At 51.9% G+C, this 21,604-nt stretch overlaps 1 protein-coding gene across 1 annotated transcript in view; it reads right to left on the reverse strand.

The window, feature by feature from the left end:
• Window positions 1-912: 912 nt before the first annotated feature.
• The window catches only part of WDFY4 (WDFY family member 4), a 232,750-nt gene continuing 212,058 nt past the window's right edge, over window positions 913-21,604 (reverse strand). Inside the window, exons 52-61 of the mRNA XM_052640371.1 lie at window positions 21,115-21,206; window positions 19,097-19,309; window positions 16,385-16,532; window positions 15,029-15,213; window positions 13,972-14,130; window positions 9,833-10,012; window positions 7,799-7,981; window positions 5,595-5,682; window positions 2,018-2,129; window positions 913-1,011 (exon numbers count right to left, since the gene is read on the reverse strand). Coding sequence (XP_052496331.1) covers window positions 945-1,011; window positions 2,018-2,129; window positions 5,595-5,682; window positions 7,799-7,981; window positions 9,833-10,012; window positions 13,972-14,130; window positions 15,029-15,213; window positions 16,385-16,532; window positions 19,097-19,309; window positions 21,115-21,206 — 1,427 coding nt within the window. The 3' untranslated portion in view covers window positions 913-944. The remainder of the gene's footprint in view (window positions 1,012-2,017; window positions 2,130-5,594; window positions 5,683-7,798; window positions 7,982-9,832; window positions 10,013-13,971; window positions 14,131-15,028; window positions 15,214-16,384; window positions 16,533-19,096; window positions 19,310-21,114; window positions 21,207-21,604) is intronic.

Raw genomic sequence — 21,604 nt, forward strand, 5'->3', positions numbered from 1 at the left:
GAATCTTAAAGTGCTGGAACTTCTCAGAGGGGCTCACTACTTGGCCCCTGCCATGTATTTTCAGATGGAGAAAAAAGTCACATGGCAGTCCAGATTCTCCCAGGATAAGCTGCAGCTTAAAACCAGTATGTGAACTGGGGCCCTTGACCTTGTAAAGACAGGTCCTCAGAAAAGCCTGCTAAGCCTGAGCCCAGCCAGGACCCACTGCCTGCTGTGGTGTGCAGAGTAGGGCCAGGCACCCCAGGCAGGGTGTGTCCTCCCAGCTGACTTGCTTACACCTGCAGTGGGCAGCCATCGTGTCTGTGTTCTGAGCCCAGTCATGGAAGCCGGGCCTCCTGAATGTGCTCTCTTGCTACCCAAGGTCCCCTGCACACAGAGCAAAACCACAGGAGGAGCCAGATCCCACTGAGGGAAATGGAGGACTGAGAAGCATTCCAGAAGTGGGCTGTGTGTCCCTGAGGCCTTCCTGCCTTCCTAAGTGTGGAGCCACAAACACCTCGGTGGGAAAGGCTGGCAGTTTTAAATTCAAGAGCCCTCTTGTATCTGGAAAATAGTTGTTTTAATAAAATAACAATACCGTATTCCCCATTAGTTCCCAGTAAGCAACCCCATGTTCTTTCAGTGCAATAAGCCCTTTGAGAGGTGAGTCATGTGTAATAGCGAGTGCTGGCTGGCACCCTTGAGCCACAGTTTCCAGCATGCTGCTTACGGGTCCCGATGCACATGTGTATCTGTTTTATTGAGGCATATCCTGTGTAATCCAAGGCCAAAGTCCAGGCTATGGAGCTCCAGCGGCCTGTGGCCTCCTCTTTGGGGACCTCTTGGAAGGGAGGCCTTGGGGGTTTCTTTTGCATCCCAGGCACTGCGTCTGAGCCCTCCACTTGGTACTGCTGCCTGTTGGGGCACGTGGCTGCCGTTCCAGAGCCTCCACCGGCTCCTGCCTCCTACCCCTCTGCAGACCAGCAGAATATTCTTCCCTTCTCATCGCCGACCAGGAGTTTGGTCTGGTTTCTTGGGAAAAGAAAAAATAAAGAGGCGTATTAAAGCAAACCTGTGCACCCTGCTTATCCCAGACTGCATGTGGGACATCACAACACGGGGGAGGGGGTTCAGGCCAGGACCCCAGGAGAGCCTGCACCTGGCCTCCCCCTGAGGCAGGGGAGAGTCTTGTGACTCAGGGAGAGCTCTGATCTAGGAGGGTTATGGCTCTGGAAGCACTGAGGGGATGCTCCCAGGTGTTGGGGCTCTGGGGAGCAGGGCAAGACCCTGACATTTTCCCTCCAGCATCTTTGGGGGTATCTCCTATCCTTTGAGCTATGTAGTCAGGCTGGTAGGCAGAAGGAAGGGCAAGTTCTTCTGCAAAGAATGAGGGCTCAGGGCCTTCTGTCCCTTCCCATACACCCCACCCTAAGCCACCCACCTCAGTCTGGCCTTCCCACCACAGCAGGACTCGGGTGCCCCACTTCAGGGCAGGAGGGGAGAAGGACAGGGCTCCTGAAGATCTGGTCCCCTGAGACTAACACGCCTAGTGTGTAGAACAGGCTAATGATTCTAAGTTCTACCATCGAGTAATTGTAAAGAATAAAACAATGCTGCCAAGGGTAGTGTCTGACACCCGTCCATTCCACGTTGGCTTCGAGCCCTTGAAAGGCATTTCTGTAATGTAGGATGAGCATCATATCAAACGTTACAATCGTCAAGGGACCTCAGGAAAAAGTCCCTCTTTCGGATAAACTTACAGGTCAATATACTTTTACCTTCTGGATTTCTTTATGAATTCATAGATATTCAAGAGAGTGAGAGGGAGAAAGAGACAGCAAGAATATGTGCGTTAAGAACCATTTCCTGGGCCCTGCATGGCCACCTTGCTACTGTACATGCTGGGGGCCCCTGGGCTCCTGGGTCCCTGTAGTGAGGCCACCTCCCGGGGCCCAGAGTCCTGAGGGGAACAGCCAGGGCTTCCTAGGGGCAGCACAGCGCCCTCTGCTGGACGCTGGGCGCAGCCAGCTGTCGTTACCTGGACACCGCCAGAGCCGTCACTGCAGAGCTGGCCTTGCTGGGTTTCCCGGTCAAAGCCACGCTGACATCCAGCTCTCTGCAAAGGGCAAGATTCTTCTCCCACCGGTGAACTATGAGGAACGTGCAAGAGGATAGTTAGAAAAGCCGAGCAGTTTCACATATATGCGTGTACACATCCACACGCAGGGCTGCAAACACATACACATATATTTATATTTGTGGTCAGCAACTTGTTAAATTGAGGGGGAAAATATATTTAATCTTGGCCTGTGCTGTTGCAAAAAGGGCCGTCCCAATTTAATTTGCAGGCTGTGATAGTTACATGTGCTGACGTGCTGCGGTATCCATTGTGTACCAAATTGGATTTGTGTATTATTGCTTTCTAAATTGCATGCCTAGTTCAGCAAAATTGTTCATCAGTGTTTACTGGCTTTATGCTTAATAAGATACTCCACAATACCTTGCTGCCAGGATGTAACGCAGCCTGTAATTGCCTAGTAAAAATAAATTACATAAAGTCGGCATTATCAACTTACCTAAATCCGCTCACGCCATGACCAATAATTAAATGCTGAGAATGTCTGTTTTCAAAAAATAAAACTCAGTGATTGCTACTTCACTCATTTTAATGACTGTATTTGGGGACAGAGGGTAGTTCCTTCATGGAGGGTGAGGTAGAGGCCCGCCACTGTGAGGTCACTTGGGTGCCGTCAGGGCAGTAGCGACGCAGCTGTCCCAGCTGGCCCAGGGTGGCAGACAGCTCTGTGCTCCAGGAAACGCACATGTGTTTTGTGTTTGTGCATAAGTTCCCAAACCAAGCTTTTCCCACGGACTCTTTGTGTACCAGATTGAGCCCAAGTCTACGGAGTGATTCCTAAAATAAGCTGGACTCAGTTGGGTTGGTCTTGGCTGCAAATGAGAAATGAATGAATTCCAGGGAGAAACTGGATGACATCTGCATACAACGCGGCAGCCCCGCATCCTCAGCGCCCTCAAAGAACCCCTTTCTTGCCTCTCAAGCTACTCAAGGAATGCAGTAACATACACCCCAAGAGACATGCGCAAATATCTGGGTGTCAGGCCGAGGACTAGTCCCCTTCCAACAAAACAGTTCTAAGCAATGTTCTGAGCACGGCGAGCCCTGCAGTGGCTTAGGTCTATAAACCTGCACATGGGTTTGCTGACTCTAAGCAGTGACCTAGCCTGATTTTCATGCATATGTCTGTGCCCTTGTGTCATTTCATCCAAAGCCTCCTTTGAACTGTAACCACAAGCAGAGCAATTGATTCTACTTGGCAGTGGTGACCTCAGGCTGGTCAGGACAAACAGCAGAGGACGGACATGGGCCTGAGGCTCCTGTCCGCCTGACACCATCAGGTAAGTCCCCTCGTGACATCGGCTGGTGTGTTAGGGGAGAAGCTCCCAGTAATCCGAGAAAATGACAATCATGACTCTCATTCTGTTGAGGAGATCTTTGTCTATGGTATTATTTTTCTGTCATCTGCTTCCTACACATTAGGATGTACAGGAAGTGCCTCTATTGGCAGAGAGGGAAACTGAGGACCGAAGAAGTTGCAGGAGACAGAGCTGGGGCTAGAACTTGGTTTCTTGATGTTCATTTTGCTTCTCATCTCACTAGAGCCCCTTCCCAATGAGCACAGCCTCGTCGACCCTGAGTAGAACCCACAAAGCCATTGGCACTTCCAGAACCAACGGAATGGCTCTGAGACGCCCTTTGCTCATCTGTCCCTTCATCCATCTACCTACCCACGCAGCTGACATTCTGGCTCAGACGCCCACTTATCAACCATGGGCTGAGCTAAAGCCTTTAGCTTATCAGAGCTCAGTAGCTTCAGAAGTGGTCAGCTGAGCCTAAGACTGAGAACACGTCATGAGCCCACAGAACACGTCATGAGCAGGGGGAGAATAAGAACTCTGTTCTAGCTGTCCTCCAAATGGGTGGGGGCAGGGGAGAGAGTTTGGCCCCTGTCCTCCAAAGAAGAACTGTGAGCTCCTAAGAGTGCACAGGACTCTTTACACTGTGATGGGCTGATTCACTGCGGTCCCAAAGGACCCTAGAGATCTTAGGACCAGTGAACTGAATCCCCAGTGGCTATGGATTCTTGTAAGGTCACCATTCTAGGCCAGTCTATGCTGCTGACGAGGGCATCGTCTGATGGCATTATGATGAAGGAAGGGATTCCCGTGTAGATTCTAGGACCTAGCAGGGGCTCAGCCAATGCCCGTGTCTGCTGGTGTGGATGAAGAATCCACACATCAGTGGCTAAATGAATCAAGGAGGTATGGAGCACATTCTAGAAATGAGCTGAAAATGGGTGTTCCCTGTAGAAGACAAGCTTCCACGATCTGGAAAATTCTCTCTAGTGGATGCTCATGGGTCCCGGGACGCAGAACAAACCAGAAGAACCCATGATTCCAACAGTGAGGCCACTCAGGACTCCCAGGAGTGAGGCTTGTGTCTGCGCTCATCCTGGAGGGATGGTCTGGCCCTGGCCGAGGAGCTTGCTTTGGGAGTGGGCGTGTCTACTCTGGGGGCAGAAATGAGAACTCTAATAGCTTCGGGCCACTTCAGGCAAGTTGCTGAACCACTCCGTGCCTCAGTCCCCTTCTCACCCAGGCCTCATCGAAGTATCTTCTTCATGGGGTTGCCGTGAGAAGTACGAGAACACACAGGAGGGGTGAGTGGTGGAGACTGCTCCCAGTCAGCTGTGTCCCTCCCAGCTCTGTGGCCGTGGTCCTGGTGGTGCTGATGCCAGAGGCCACGGTGACAGACGTGAGGTCAGATCATCCTACTCCAGGCCCAAATGCTACACCCCGAAGAGGGCTCTGCTGCAGAGTGGCAGCTTTCATTCTGCTGATACTGGCAGTCACCCAGGGACTTGTTAGATACGGGAACTCCATCCTTCTCCAACCTTTTCCTTGAGGTTAGGACCCACATCTAAATGCTTCATGAGCCTCCTGGGCCATGCTGATGCAGACCACCCTCAGACCTACTTTGAGGAACTTTCCGTGCAGATTAGGGGGTCCTGAGTCAGGGACAACAGGGCAGACTGGGGCCGATGGAGCCACTTCCTCTCCCCGGGAACGCAGCAAAGCCATCCCTGCTCCTGTCTGCAGCCTGGCAGTCCAGGCCAGTGGCCAGCTGGATGGTCCCAGGTCCTGGGCTGGGGAGTTTGGCATTTAGGAGTCACCCAGGAAGATGGATAGCATCAAACCAAGCTTGGCTGGGTGTGGCCCCTTCTGGAGCTCAGGAGCCCCTGTAATAACAACCACCAGCACTGTTCACAGGCCCGAGGAGCATCTCAGAGCCAGCTGGGCCCTGAAGGGTGAGGGTGGGCCTCAGTGGGGCTTATAAACATGGATTCATGCTCCACCACCAGCTCACAGAAGACTGTGCTCCTGACCTGAGATCTGTCAACATCCCAATAAACTCACTGTCTTCCCTGGTCTCTGCAGGCCTGGCTGGAGCTGCAGCCCTCGCCAGAGGAGAGGAGAAGGGAGGGAGGGCTGAGCGAGGCAAGGGTGCCCCCAGGAACCAGGAGCATAGCAGTTACCTCTGGGGCTTGGAGATGATGGAGCCCAGGGCTCCTCTGGCGCTGCCTGCCCGGGAACAGACATCTTCACGTCTTCAGTCTTCCAGATCTGTCCAGAACAGAGAACGTGCCATGGGCTGGGGCAATGAACCTGTCTGCAGGCTTGGGGCCGTCCTTTCCTCCACACCTGGGGGACCCTGACGGAAGGGGGCATGGCCCCATTTCACTTCTGATGTTGACATATTCTCAGCATAAAAGCCTGCTTAGGCTTCAGTTTGCCTGCGGGATGAGTTCCCTCCCCACCCCTGGGTCGTAGGGCAACTTCCCCGACCCCTTACCTGCAGGGACGAGACTCAGCAGTCAGCTCGTTGTCATTTTACTCAGCTAGTGCCCGCTTGGTCTGCCACCATTCCCAGAGGCCTCCCTCACCACCCGGCAGCACGACTTCCCGTCCTCTACATAGGGTGCCAGATCTGTGGCGAGCGCCCTCAGGCTGACCACACATGGCATCTCACTTGCTGAGCCTGGACTTTCTTTCCCCGCAGAACAATGAGCAGCCTCCGCTTGCAGGCTTCTGTGAGCGCCGCACCGGGTCTAGCCCCGCGCTGGGCCGGCCCGGGAGCTCAGTTAGTGCGCTGAGTGGGCAAGGACAGAGCGCCTGAGGGCTCGCGCTCCTGCTCTGCGGGCCCATGAAGGAGGCGCAGCTGCCCCCAGCCAGCCGGGCTGCTCTGACTGACCCACAGGACAGACTGCCACCCACCCAGCCCTTACCCTCAGGACCTCCTCGTGTTTTAGCCAGCCCAGGACGCCCTTCCCTCGGCAGAGACCCTGTGCTCCTCTAGCCCACAGACGAGGCCCTGCAAGGGGACTTCCCAGCGGGCTCTCCTCGGTGTCGTCTCTCCCGTCCACGCACCCGGACCCCTTAGCCTGCACGGCCCTCTCTGTCCGCCCTGACTTCTCACCCTCAGGGCTCGGCTGAAATGCCAGCTCCTCTGCTGGAAATACATCCACTCTCCACTTGGCCCCCCACCCTGTTATTCATTCTGCTTCCTGAGGCATCACCTCTGTGATGATTCTCAGACTTTGGGAATGGAGGCTCCTGGAGGATAGGGCTGCGTTTCGGCCATGCTGGCTGGCCCCCAGTAAGCTTTCACAAATGCGTGTAGAATTCAAAGAGCATTTTCTTGAATACCTTGAGGCATGCAACTGACACTTCCTTCCAAAAATTGCAGGATTCAAATGATAGTTTCTTTAGTAAAGCTCTTAATCGCTCCTCATCTTGTTTATTCCCCCCTCCTTGCTGTCAGTCTCAGAAACGTCACCTGTGCCTTGCTCTCCCCACACTATTCCTCCCACCTCAATGTCTCTCCTTTATTTTCTTCCTGGTTTCTTGATGGTTTCTCTCCCCAAGGCCTTCCTCAGAGCATGCATGGCGCTCTTTAATTATCCCACTCATAGCATGAGACACATATGGACATTTTCCGTTTGTCTTTTTCCCCTAGAATATGACATCTTGAGGACAAGGGCTTGTTTATCATTAATCTTTGGATCCCTTATTATGAGGTGCTTGGTACAGAGACAGAGTTCAGTGAATGTTAGGTGGGTGGATAGCTGGAGGGACAAATAAGTAGACAGATGAGTAGATGGAAGGGTGAATGCAATAAGGAAAGAATGGATGGATGAATGGAACAGTGAATGGATAGCAGCCGAGAGAGAGATGAGTAGCTGGAGATGGGCGGATGGATGAATGGGTGGATGGATGAATGGGTGGATGGATTAACGGATGGATGGATTAATGGATGGATGGATTAATGGATGGATGGATGAATGGGTGGATGGATGAATGGGCGGATGGATGAATGGGTGGATGGATTAATGGATGGATGGATAGACAGTGGGTGAATGAATGAAAGGATGGCCCATATGTCTCTCGTCAGTACTGAATCATGTTCTGATGCATTTGACCATTCATCTTTCATAACGTGACAATAAGCATTTTTTAATTGTTGAAGTATATGTTATATAAAATTTTATGTATTACATTAATATAAAAAACCCCTTGCCTTTGCCCTCACATGCTGCAGGGACCTGGTCTGGAATGTTTATATTCTGCAGTCTGCATTTGGGTACTGGCAGGCTGCAGATTTGACCCTTAGAAGAAGTGGACAGATGGAGATGAACGCATTTCTTGCAGCACGCCCTCATCCCACCCGAGGCACACCTACCCGGACCATGCCATCCCGACTCCCAGTGATGATGACGTGGCTTGTGTCCCACGCTGGCCCCTCCACCACGTAGCAGCAGGTTATGGCTCCTTCTGGGCCCCAGGCTGTGGTAATGCTAGCCAATGGTTGTCCGTTGACATCCCACAGGGACAAGTGGGCTCCTGCACAGGAGACGACGGTGCCCTGTGGCAGTGAGACGGGGCTTCACTTTAGGCTGGGATCACTGCCTGTCTATCTGTCCAGCCACTCAATTTGCACACCCTCCACCTGCCGTCTTCTGAAGACCAAGCAAGGCACTCCCAGGCCTCCTAAGACATCCACTTCTTCCCAGGGACTCACAGGCCTGCTGTGCTTCCACAGAATGGCACGTTCCTGGTTCTTTTCATACTGAAATCTGGCATTTGGGTACTGTTTTCCCCAGCACAAACTGACAGGCTCACCCTTTGGACTCCTCCCCCAGCACTCTCCCTGGCAGCCTACTGACTGGCAAAAAAGACCTAGCCAGGGTATCATCCCACGCCCAGACATGGGGTCTACACCTGGCTGGCCAGCTCTGCTCCTGTGAAGCAGCTTTGGATGACCCCTGGTAAAGGGCAGGGAACAGAGGCTTGAATGACTGCATGTAGCTCATAAAATAGGGCAGGGTCTCCTCAGAGGGAACTTCTGAGGAGACGTTTGCCCACCGCACCTCCTGGAACGTCTATGTCTGCAGTGCTCGCGTCTTAGCTCCTTGGCTGTTTTGTGTCCGGGTGTTGTGATCACTGTCACCAAGGACCCACCAAGGACCCCAAGAGCCATCTGGGGCTAAGCCTTTGAACCTTGCCCTGACCACAGAAGGGATGTCGGGAGCTCCATGCCCCTCTGCGGTGCCCTGGGCTGAGCGCCATCATGTCCCTTCCTGAGTGGTTTGGTGGAGTCTGCCTGAGGCCAGGGACCATGTCTGATACATCTCTGCTCAGCACCCAGCTGGCACTTCATGAACTCAGTCAGCTCCAGGACAAGGTGAGTCAAACAAGTTGTCCTGATACCAGTCTTCTCTAAGGGCTGGGGACATAATCCCTTATGAATTTATTTTCTTCCATATCAGAACTTGGTGCTTTCCCTGTTACATCCACCCATTCATCCATTCAGCCAACATCCATCCACCTACCTACCCACCCTCCATCTAGCCACACATTCATCCCTCCCTCTGCCCAACCACCCATCCATCCATCCTCTTTTTGCCCATCTAATATTCTTCCTGGATTGAAGCCCCCTTGGAGCACCACTTTCAGCCGAGCTGGCAGCAGAAGCCTCCTTCATGACGGCTTTCTCCTCCTGTGATACCACTCCTCCGTCTATCCACACTCCAGGCCCCCCAGGTTTCCTATCAGCAGATGCAGAGCCTCAGAAAACCCGACACCCGACGATGAGGCTTCCAGCATAGGAGCTCCACACTGATATACATACAGGTATATATGCATATACACAGCATATGTTTAATACTATCCATATATATACCATATACATACACTATATATATGTATATATATAGACACACACTATCTATATATATTCTCTTACACACACACACACACACACACACACACGTGGTGTGCTTCCTGACAGGCTTATCTTTGGTAGCCAGCATGGAGGGACAAGCAGAGGTGTTTCCTGACTTGGAGACCAGAGGTGCTTGCTAAGCTCACACTGATTTGCAGTCAACTGGCTGGATCAGTCAATCAAACCCAGAAGATCCCTCACCAAAGTCAACTTCCTTCCCCAGCTCCCCGATGCTCATGTCAGAACAGACACCTCCCACCAGCCCACCTGGAGGGAAAAAAGTAAAGAAGCAAAAAACAAAATCGAGACCAAAATTGAGATTGTTGATGGCACCACTCTGCCTGTGTAGAGAATATCCCACATATCTGGGGCCTCTATACACTCTGGGGTGGTCTTTGCCCCCGGGTCTTCTCTCAGGGGACTGCCCACCATGTCACCATGAAGAATCATAGACGTGTTGAGGATACAGACATTGAGAAAGAGGAGCCTCACCGAGACGTCACTGATGGCAACCGCAGATACGCCGTCTCTGTGGGCAGGCAGGCGGGCTACATGGGTGAGGCGGTCCAGGTCCCACAGGATGCATGTGCGGTCTTGTGAGCCACTCACCAGGAGGTTGAAGGTGACTGATGCTGCCAGGCATGTGACGGCCTGTGTGTGTCCGTACAAGGCCTAGGGGCACGGGATGAAGGCGCAGGTTATGAGAGGGCCCCTAATCCAGTTACTCGGGGAGATAGTCCACTCTCCCTTTTACTGTTGGGCCCCAGATGAGAGAACAGAGATTCAGACTGATCCAGTGACTCCAGCATTTGTCGGGTGTGTGTGTGTGTGTGTGCGCGCGCGCGCGCGTGCACATGTGTATTCACGGGTGTGTGGCTGGCTTCTCAGAACCATCCCTTTCCAGGGTTGAAATCCAGATGGGGAGAGTCAGTAGTCCTTTTTATCACACTCAAACGGAGACCCCAGCAACCCCCTCATGCCCTCTGCCGTCCCACGCCGTCTTGCAGTCTGAAGCGGCGCACACCACTATTAGCATGCGAGGTTGCTGGTCTGTCATGTGTGGTATCCCAACCAGTGGCTCAAGTATCACCTGGGAACTTGTCAGAAACGCACATTCTTGGGCCCCTCCCAAGTCTACTGAATCAGAAACTCTGGGAATGGGGCCCCCAAACCTGGGTTTTCACAAGCTGTCCGGAGAATTTCATGCATGCCTCAAATTTGAGCATCACACTAAGGGAACTCAGAAACACATGTGCCCCTGGAAACTAAACTGGGAAGAAGGCAGGGAGGTCAGGTCATAGTTTAAAAGGGTTGCCTTTTCAAGTCCAAAGGATCCACGTTCATGTCCAGTCTGGCTGCCCGGCAGCCGGTGACTCAGGGCCTCATCTTGGCTCTCAGGTTGGCCCAGGAGGGTCTGGCTTGGCTGATGGATAGTCACGTGTCCCGACCTGGCCAGAGGCCTTGCTTCGCACGGACGTGTCCCTGGGGGACTAGGGTCGCCTCCCAGGCACACTGGGATCCCTGGGCTGCTGCTGCTGGCTGCAGTGTGGTTTCCATTACAGCTGCCAGGCCAGCCTGACATGAGAGCTGGCATGCACACATGTGCCTGCTGTCCTCTGCAATCAGCCTGAGAAGTGCAGAGGCGGCTCTCTGAAGCCTGACTCTCCCCTCATCTGGCGGTAAAGCTCCACCCTCAGGACTGTCTGCCACTCACTCGTTTGAGTCAATGAGGTTGCGCATCATGTTTCAAGGTGGCCACTTGGCCTGGTCACAAGAATTAAAAGTTCAGCTGCGGATCCCCATCTGTGCCCCATGGACCCTAACATGACACCAACTGATGGGTGTGACCCATGGAAGAGGTGGGGCCACCTTAGGGGCTACTTAGGGAAGTGAAAACTGTCTGAAAGAAGAGAGGAAAGCAGAGGGCTTGACAGGAGCTTTCTGGTGGTCTTCCCAGAATGAACTCTGTCTAATGGCTAAGTTCTGACTTCCAGGGACAGGACAGTTCCAGAGCGTGCAGCCTGGGGACCCAGGTATGAGGACAGGGGATGCAGAGACATCGGCTGGGAGCCCAGTGCCTGTGTGAGCTGTCTGTTACTGGAGCGGGGCCTCTGCTTTCTTGGGGGAAGCATTGGAGAAGGAGGGACCACTGTGTGCATGGGCACTGCCCACCTCTAAGCCTCTCATCAGCCTGGAAACTAAAGTGCCTGGAGGCAGTCAGCACCACTCCCTATTTGGAAAGGCATGGGAAAAAATGAAGGACAGCAATTTTAAACGTTCTCCATTGGCTCTTCTGTTCTCAGAATAATACCTCTCATCATGGCCAACTAAAATAGCTCCACTGTATCACCTTACACCTACTAAAGGAGCAAAAAATGAAATAAAATGGAAACCTCTGAAAATAATCCCCTGTTCTGGATATGCTGTGGTGAAATGGGCAGTCCTGATTGTGGTAGCCCTGTAAAACTACAGAGCCATTTCAGAAAGCATTATGTCACTGTTCTGTAATTCTGCTTCTTGAAATTTGCTATAAGAAAATGATTAATCAGAAGCAAACAGCAATCTAAGATGTTTTCTGCAGCACTATTTAAAATAGTTAAAATTGGAAGCAATGTAATTGTCTAGTTTTAGAAGAAACGGTTTATTAAGCTGTGGTACATTGACATAAAACAATTGAAATGTAATTTTATGGAGATGGAATAATATGGAACAATTGAAATGTAAATTATAGAAACTGTAGAAAAGCGGAAACAATTTGATAGGCTGGGTGAAAATGGCATCAACATATCTACATGATGATCAGAAGGATATAAATATATGTATCTGGGGATCAGAGCATGTAAGGATGAAAGTTTGTATATGGATTATAATCATTTGACTTTGAAATATGTCTTTCATGTTGTAATATTTAGAAACAAAACACTTAAGAAAACTGTTAATGAAGCTATTTAATGATGACTCTCTGTCTACAAGCCTATAAGTAAGGGAGGGACCCCTTTCTCTGAGCAGCTTCCAGTCTGGGGGATCCCCAAGGCTGTGTTAGCCTCTTCAGGTAAATGATAAAGTACTTTATTTCACCTAGGAAATAAGAGCATGTGGGATTCCCCCACCTTTTTGTCTTGATTTAGAGCTAGGAGAGGATGATGAACTACATTTTATACTATTGATACTGGGGCTTTTACACTGTCTTCACCACTAACCAGGACCTTGGAAGGGCGATGGAGGGGGGTCACTTCCCTGGCTCCCCAAGGTGTCTTTGGGATTCAGCTGGATCCCCTTACCCCTGGAGTGATGCCTGGGAGAGGCGGATTCTCCGTCCCCATAATGGTGCACAGTCTCCCCACGCAGGTCAGGAAAGTGAAGATGTGAAAAGACAGAAGGCTCTAAGCCTGGCTTGGGAGGACTTCCCTGGAGAGTCTGGGTGAAAGCAGCCCATATGCGACCTGCACAGCTGCCTCTCGGGAGGTGCCGTGGCCTCTGCAGGGTTAACCAGCCCCTCAGCACTGACCCACGGGTTCCCTCACCTCACGCCTGTTGAATGTCCACTGCTGTGCACCACGCCTGCCGTGGCCTCTGCAGGGTTAACCAGCTCCTCAGCACTGACCCACGGGTTCCCTCACCTCACGCCTGTTGCACGTCCACTGCTGTGCACCACGCCTGTGCTGGGGGTGGTGCCAGGGAATAAGGGCAGGCTCTGGGGAGACTCCACTGACTAGTAAAGCATCCAGAGAAACCCAGCATCAGTTCAAGTGTAACATGTCCAGTTCGGGAAATCTGGTCAGTGGTAAGCCTCGTATGGTTAACTTCCTTTTTTTTTTTTGTCACTTTGGGGCTGTATAGATCACTAAAACACAGATGGAAACACGAATTGCATTTGGAGATGTAAGTGTCTCCTAGAGATATTCTCCAGCAACTTCAAGTGTATGCACGGGAAAGCACAAGGCTTAGAGTTAGAGTTAAATGCGCATCTGACCTTTCTGAGCCTCACATTTCTCATCTGAAAGTGGGACTAAGGGTACCTGCTTTCCAAGAATACAGTTAACATGCAGAACCTTAAGTAAGCGGTCAGTTTCACTCTGTTTAATTATTCCAAGCAGCTGTGGTTTGCGAGGTAAGACCAGACGAGTTTTTTGCCTCCTGGTCTCTTCCTCCTGTGTCTGCCACAGTCACCCCTATTCTGAGACAGTCTTTTATTTTCTGACTCTATGCTCTTGGACAAGGCACTTAACTTCTTCGATTTGATTTTTCACCAGTGAAGTGGGGATGATAATGATTCCTATGACAGGGTAAAATGAGGAGGTAAAATGAGGCTGTTCACATAAAAGTGCCTGTGGAAAATGCTAAAAAATGTCTCCTAGTGCAAAAAGCTCCCGATCTCACTGGCCCTGATGTGTAAGCAGCGTCTCTCACTGAGGCGCAGGTGTCCGTGGAAGCACCAGCCCTGTGTGCTTGTCAAATCCACCCAAAGACATGAAACCGCCCAGGAATGACATGGACCCACATGCCCTCTGCGCTCTCAGCTCCCGAGAGAGGCAGCACTCTCAGCGCTTGGGAGCTGGAGCCTGCAAACACTGAACCTGCCAGAGGGGCTACACCTGCCCTGAGCCAACACCCCCGGGGAGGCTCCGCACCTGCTTGAGGTGCAGGCCTGTGGCGCGGCCTTTGGTCATGCTGAGCTCCCAAACACACACCACGGCGCTGGTCCCGGAGGTGATGATGGTCGTGGGGGACGGGCATGCGGCACAAAGACAGCGGCCCCAGGCGGCCAAGTTCTCAAACGTCACCAAGATCTGTGGGAGATGAGGCAAGTGAGATGAACACTGGCGCCAGGGCCTGCACCGGGCAGGGAGCTGGAACAGGGCGACAGGGGGATGTGGGCAGATCTGGCTGCTTCCACCGGCCTGCTTATGTGCCGTGGGAACCGAGGGACAGGTCATTTGTTCAAGAAAAGCCCTGGTGACAGGCTGCCCAGGTATGTCTCCAGACAGCGCCTGCACCCAAGGAAGAGGCGGGAAGAGGCAAGTAAGCAGGAGGGTTTGGGGACACAGCAGAAATGCCTTGTAAGCTTGGGAAAGGCAGAGCCCACTTTCAGGAAGTGGGGACATCTGGGGCCAGTTTCGCTGGCTGCCTCCTGCAGGAGGTGGGGGAAGGCTAGGGAGGGGAGGGAAAGCTTGGTGAGCAAGGAATTCATGCCACGTGCTAGGGTGGGAGAGAAGCAAGGGCAGAAAACAGGGCCAGAGGCCACGTCAAGAAGGTAGAGAGGAGCGGATGGCCTCGCACAGGCGTGGAGGACCAGTAGCCCAGTGGCTTGCTTCTGGTGGCCTGTAAAATGTTCAGTTTGTCCCTCTGAGTCTAAGCCAGAGGAGGGGCCAGAGGGGCCCCTAAGACTTTACACCCAAACTGAGTAACAGTCTGGGCCTTCTCAGTGCAGCCAGGTGAGTGGCCGGCAGCAGAGAACCCTGCCCCCGTGACGGCATGTCTATTACAAGAGCGACTGCCGGCAACACGGGGGAAGGCTCAGCCCACCGGGCTTACCCTCTCCTCCCCAGGCTGGGGCACAGGCATGTGGAGGAAGTGGGGGTGTGGGCAGCTGTGGCTGCTTTGGGCTCGCCAGTCTCCTGACCACCTCTGCCCCAACCAGCAGCAGGCTGAGGCCCTGGGGCCACTCTGCACCGCGGCACCACTCGCCTTGTCAGAGCCGTAGTTGCCCAGGCAGCAGCTGAAGTCGTCAAAGCCCCAGCTGAAGGTTCTGCTCCAGTGTGGAGGCAGCAACATCTTGTTTGTCTCCACGGCCAGGATGGCCTTCTCCGTAGGAACGATGTGGCCGATGGCTCCTTTGGGGGATTCCGAGCCTAGAGAGAAGAGGTACATATCTGCTCCCCAGTCAGTAGGGAGGAGCTTATTTGTCAAAGGACTATACCTGCTTTAGCTGGGCCCAGAGAGGAGCCATGCAGAGCCCACCCGGACTTGGCAAACACCCAGCCAGGCAGGAGCCACTCCTTGTCCTGGTCCCTTCCTCCTGGGCCTCCCTCTAGGGGCCATGTTACACTCTGGCCCCAAGCTGGGCCCCCGGGCGCTGGGTCTCTCCCCAGACTTAACACGTACATGAAGCGCGTGGCCATGCAGGTCTTTAGTGCCTCTTATGGGCTGATGCCAAGGAAAAGGAACCGAGGCTGTCAGTGCAGACAGCACAAAGCCAGAGGAGCCGGGGCGGGGCTCTGTCCTTCCTGCACCTTCCAGGCATCAGTTCTAGCAGGGCTGGAGGTGCCAAGGACACTGTTCTTGGATTCAAGAGAAAAAACCCTGACAAGCCTGGCCTTATACTCCTTGGGACCAGAAAGCTGTTCCAGGTAGACTTCCCCAAAGCAGTGAGGCCCCAGGGTGGACTTCATACACACCCAGCTCCTCTAGGGAGCAGGGCTGGGACCTGCACGGGGGCTGTCTGCTTCAGGCGCGTGCCCCTAGCCAGTGGCTGCAGGCCCACCTGGGTGGTCAGGAGCAACAGCGACTGCGGGACCCAGAGTAGGGGCTGCAATCTTGAGCTATTTCTTCTAATAGTTTCCCTTTTTCTTTATAAATTCTCTGCAGGCCCATCCATCTGGGCATCAACACAGAATTCTTTAATAGCAGCCATTTGAGTATTCCAAAGAGCAACCTCCTATAGCGGCCCTTCTTACTCTCATTTTTCTGGAGGTGAGGAGGGGTCTGTGCATGTGTGTGTGTGTGTGTCTCTGTGTGTGTGTGTGTGTGTGTGTGTGTGTCTGTGTGTGTGTGTGTGTGTGTGTGTGTACATGAAAGAGAGAGGAGTGTTTGTCTCAACAGACAGACAGGTGGGTCTTCAGAAGTCAGGGTGTAACAAAGGTGGCCCCAGACACTTCCAGAGCAGAGGCCTCCCCAGACTCCTGATATGACTGGAGACACAGTTGGGCAGTCAGACCCCAAGCCTTTGCCCCAGCCTGCACCCTGGAACCTCCAGAGGAACACCAGTCATCGGAGGGACAGCTCCAGGACAGGACACCACCCAAAGCAGGACCAGGTGCTCACCTTTGACTGTGACCTGGGAGGGCCTCAGTGACTGCAGGCTATAGAAGAAGGGCTGCGGGTGCCCAGGCAGGCTGGCAGGGGTGGAGACGTCCTTCCCAGGGGAAGGCTTCCCTGCGGCAGTCCTGGCCGGATGGGGTTTAGTAAAAAGCTGCAGAGGCAAGCAGACAGACACAAACCATGCCGGTTGTTAGGACAGATGGACAGAAGGGGAGCCATCCTTGGGCAAGTCCCAGCTGTACTTCTGCCCTGGGTGCTGCTGGGGCTGAGCTTGCTCCTGACCGAGGTGCGCTGAAACAGCATCATCTGGTTCAACCTTTGGATGTTGCAGGAGAGGGGCCTGGGGCTCTGTCAGGGGCAGCTACTTTCTCAAGGCCATGGTGCAGGGCTGGCAGAGAATGCTCTTGGAAGCCAAATCTGTCCTCTTCTCCCAGCTGCCTGAGCAAATGACGAACCCCCTGAGGAGCCTCTGGTCCCTGGGAGAGCTACCTTTCATGCCAAAGGGTCAGCATGACCCCCTTTCCTCCCTAGAGCACGTCTCTCTTCATTTGCTTGAGCTATTTCTCATATTTTCTTTTTTTCTTTATAAATTCTCTGCAGGCCCATCCATCTGGGCATCAACACAGAATTCTTTAACCCTAACCATTCAAGTATTCTAAAGAGCACAGGCTAACCCCATTAGCGGCCTTTCTTATTTTCATTTTTCTTAGATCTCTCAAATTGTTCTTAATGCCAAACTTTTGCATAACTGGACACAGTCTGAAGTGCAAGGCCAGGCTGCCTGGCAGAATCCTTGGTGCTGGGCTCGAGAATGCAGCTGAGGCCTGCTCCAGCTCTCCACCCTCCCTCCCTGGCTGGGCTCGTGCTAGGCTGGTTTCTTCAGCCAGCAGCACAGAGCTCTGCTTCCAGATGGAAACATCCACTGTGTGCCGTGATAGGGGTGGAACTGGCCGTGGCTGGGCTCAAGGACAGCAGTGGGGCTCAGCAGGCAGCCCCACGATCTCAGAGAAGCCTTGGTCACACCCCTGGACCAGATGCTACACTATCTAGAAAAGTCGGGTGGGTGATCAATACAAACAGAAGTCAGATGATTTTTAAATGCGCATTAAAGGATGTTCTCCATGCACATTAGACTAACCAAAGCACCAGGGCTGGACCCTTGTAATGGCTTTCGCAGGCGCAGCCCCTTGTTGGAACAGTGCGTGGTCCCAAAGCATTTGATCTTGTCTTCAAGCTGGGACCACCTGGGGAATTCTAATTCTGATGATTGTTTTAGAAATATTTTTTAGAAGCTCATATTGGGTTGGTCAAAAAACTCCTTCAAGTTTTTCCATAAGACATTATGGAATATAATACCTCATTACTTAAAGTCAGAATTTAAAGAGCATACATTCCATGATCCTACTGACATTAACATATTTTTGCTTGTGGGCTACTACTTCGGATTATTTATTTCTAGTATAATATTTTTTAAATTAAAGAAATGAAACCGTTTAGCTACTCTAGCTTTTTTCCTGAAATTCTCCCCTGCCTACAAAGCCTTCCTTGGCCAAACCCACATTTGCATATACAGTCCATTCTCCAAGTCACCCTCCGGCCTTTCCACATTCCCCTTACCTAGGAGCTGCGTGAGCCTGAGCATGTCCCAATAAGTCCAGACAGAAGCGATGTTATTAGGTGAGCCCACCCAAGCCTCGTGGTTACAGACGGGGAAGGCTGTTACCCAAGATGGTCTTGAGTTGGCTGGGCCTATGTATTCATTTTCTGGTGTGGTTCCTGACTGCTTAGGCTGGGACCCCACAGTCTGTGGGGCCATGCTTTTGCCTCCAAATGGTTGTGTTCAGGGAAAAAACATCTCTACACCAAATGGGAGCTTGAAGATGAACGGGGCTGGGATCAGCTAAACAGGCCTCAAGATGTCATTGTGAACGCACAGTCTCACATCTCTACGGGGCTGTCCTGATGCAGATAGAGCTGGTGGGGCAAAAGGCCCGGGGACCCTGGGGCAGAGCTTGGATGCTTTCATAGTGGGGCCAATATGGTGTAGTTTTTGGAGCCGGCCAGATGCAGCAAGGTCTCACCTGACACCTGCTAATGGTGCAAGTGTAGGCAAGTTATTTATTTAGCCTCTCTGCGCCTGTTCCCTGATCTGTATAATCCCCGTACTCAGAATTTAAGAGAGGATTCAATGAGGGAATCACACAAATAACCTTGTCTGAATGTTAATCATAGTTCAGACACTTTCATGCACTCAGTTAATCTTCACAACAAGACTATATAAAGGATTAAATAGTGCGGATTTATCATAGTGTCTATCACGTGGGTCACAGATGGAGGTAGCCTTCAACATTGGTAATGATATCATCACCTCCCTTGACATCAGTGGGTTACGGAGAGTTAAACCTTGATATTAAAGTCCCAGGAGAAGAGGGTGGCAGGGGATGAGATGGTTAGATAGCATCATGGACTCAGTGGACATGAACTTAAGCAAATTCCTGGAGCGAGTGGAGGACAGGGAGGCCTGGCGGGCTGTAGTCCGTGGGCTTGCAGAGTCGGACACAACTGAGTGAGTGAACGACAACAATCCAAGGCACAGGGAGACGACTGCAGGCCATTCACCCTCCAGTCCTCCCCCACTTCTCACTCTCTCTTCCATCCAAGCTCACCCCGCACACACTCTTGAGAAAGTGAGACAAAAATCATGGGATGTTGTACCTGTTTGGGCACCTGTCCAAAGTTGCTGACGAACCCCAGGATGGTGCTTCTGATCAGGGGGTCGCTGATGCTGCTGAGGTCCATTTTGTCACCATAGAAGTAGGGATGGAAGGTATTAACAGCCTCCACTGCGGCTGACCCCTGCTGCTTGTACCCAAAAATGAGGTCTATCCAGTGGTGCAGGTTGGCACTGACAAAATCACTTTCCAAAGCCTGGAACCAAAACCCAAAGAGCATGAAAAACACAGGGGTCTCATGGACTCACGGGCCCTCTGCCCAGATCAGGAGGGGGCGTGTGGTTCAGGATGCTCTCGGCACAGGAAATATAAACGATGCCTCCCTGGGCTGGATGAGCACTAAGCAAGATGTGCAGTCCTTCTAAGGACCACGCAATCCTGCCTCAAGCTGGTGGCCCATCCAGTCCACAAAATAACCTTAAGCAAGAGGAAATGTGGGCCAGTGTTTGGATTTCTGGTTCACCATTCGTTTCTGCTGAGTAGAGCCCAAATCCAAAGCTTGGTCTCCAGAACCCAGGGACAGTCATTTGGAATTGGCTGGGCTCCCTGCTGATGCTGGCTTGGGAAAGTCAGGTCATCTGGGCTGGGTTAGTTTTCTGATGCGTATGACCATAATGCTTGAGAAGGCCACACGTGGGCAATGCCGTAGGAGGTGTGATGACTGCTGTGCTGAATTTCCAGAGGCAAGGATGAACCAGGGAAGAACTTTCTCCTTGCCAAGGGAGAAGGACAGAGGAGAAGACACAGCTTTGTTACTAGTTAGGCCTGCCCCCAGGACTTTTTTCTTTTTTAGGTATAATTTACATACAATAAAATTTTCCATAAGTGTGCAACTTAATGTGTCCTGGAAATTGCACGCAGTGACGTAATCAACACTATACTCAAGATATAGAATATTCATATCAACTGGAAAAGTTTTCTTCTCCTTGTTTATCTCTTCAGAACTTAGTGACTCCTGATCTGATCTGCTTTCTGTCCCTCTACTTCACCTTTTCCAACGTCTCACAAAAATAGAATCCCACAGTATACATCTTTGGGCTTGGCTCCTTTTGCTTAGGACACTGCTTTTGAGATTCATTCATGTTGCTTCACGTATCCATTATCTGTCCCTTTTTATTGCTAAGTAATATTTCATCATGTGGGTGTATCATTTGTTCAGCCCTTTATGGTTACAGGCATTTGGGTTGTTCTTGACTAGTATAAATAAAACTGATGAACACTTAGGTACGAACTCTTCTGCGGACGTGTTTCCATCTCTCCTGGGCAAATACGTACAAGTGGAATGTCTGAGCGATATGGTGAATGCATCTTCACCTTTATAAGAAGTTCTTGTTCAGAGCGGTTGGGCCATTTTCCCCACCAGCAATGCATGATGGATTCTCGCCGCCCCACATCTTTGCTTGGCTCTTGGGTTTTGCAGTGTTTAGCCATCCCTGTGCCTACGCAGCAGCATCTCATGGTTAACTGTATGTTCCCCCGATGACTAATGATGCTGAACATATTGCCATGTGCTTCTGCTAACCCAGAATATGTGTCCCCACCTGACCTGTGACCTGTACCCACATCAGTCTTTCTGAGTCATAAACCAAGTCCTCTCTGGTCCTTGCAAATATTTTGGCCAGTGGGAACCCCTTGAGGCCTCCAGCCCCTCTCTGATCTAAACTGGGCAACACGGTCCAGGGCTTGGCCTTGACTGTGGGGTTGGCTAAGGGCACTGACTTGCCCTCCATCGAATAAGAATCTGAATTTGCTCCGCTCATAAGTCCCACAATAGACTGGCACAAGGGCAAAGCCTAATGGAGCCCTTAAGAGAGCCCAGAGCCAAGCTCTTTCCTGCCAAACCAGGGCAATGGGCCCAGTCCCTTCTCTGAGGGACGTACGAGACTCAGAAGTATTCATCACAGCCCTCCACTCAGACAGATAGCCTCTATGGACGTGGAGGGCACACCAAGGTCCTCATTCAGGATACCAGGGACTCTGCCGTGACCCCACTCAACTCACTTGTCTGTGCAGGCTGATGAATTTCCGGGGGTCTCCATCAGCCCAGGGAGGGAGCTGAACGTCCCCCAGTGCTGTTCCATCCTGCATGCAGCCTGAATAGGGTGAGAGACAGCAGGTCTTTGGGTGAATGGGAAGCCAAACTGGTTAGGAGTCGGGGGTGTAAATGCTGTGCTGGCCGGTACTGGAATTCCTGGATAGACCACTGCACTGCTTCCTGTCTCCTCTGTTGGAAATGACCCCATCCTATCTGCCTGAAATACTCCTCGGATTCTAAGCCTTCGGGCCTCCATAAGAGCCTCCTTGCTTCCAAGCAGTGCCCGTGCATAAAATGGTTGGGTCGTCATTGTTGGTAAATTTCCCTCCTCTCACTCTGTGCCTTTTCATGGAGGTGCTTTTTTATACAGCACTAAAACAATAAGATAATAACAGTAACAGGAAAAGCTATTGCATTTTGAGCATCTCGCTCTATGCCAGGGCACTGTGCTAGGTG

This window comes from Budorcas taxicolor, chromosome 5, assembly GCF_023091745.1.
Source record: "Budorcas taxicolor isolate Tak-1 chromosome 5, Takin1.1, whole genome shotgun sequence".
In the NCBI taxonomy this organism is placed as follows: Eukaryota; Metazoa; Chordata; class Mammalia; order Artiodactyla; family Bovidae; genus Budorcas; species Budorcas taxicolor.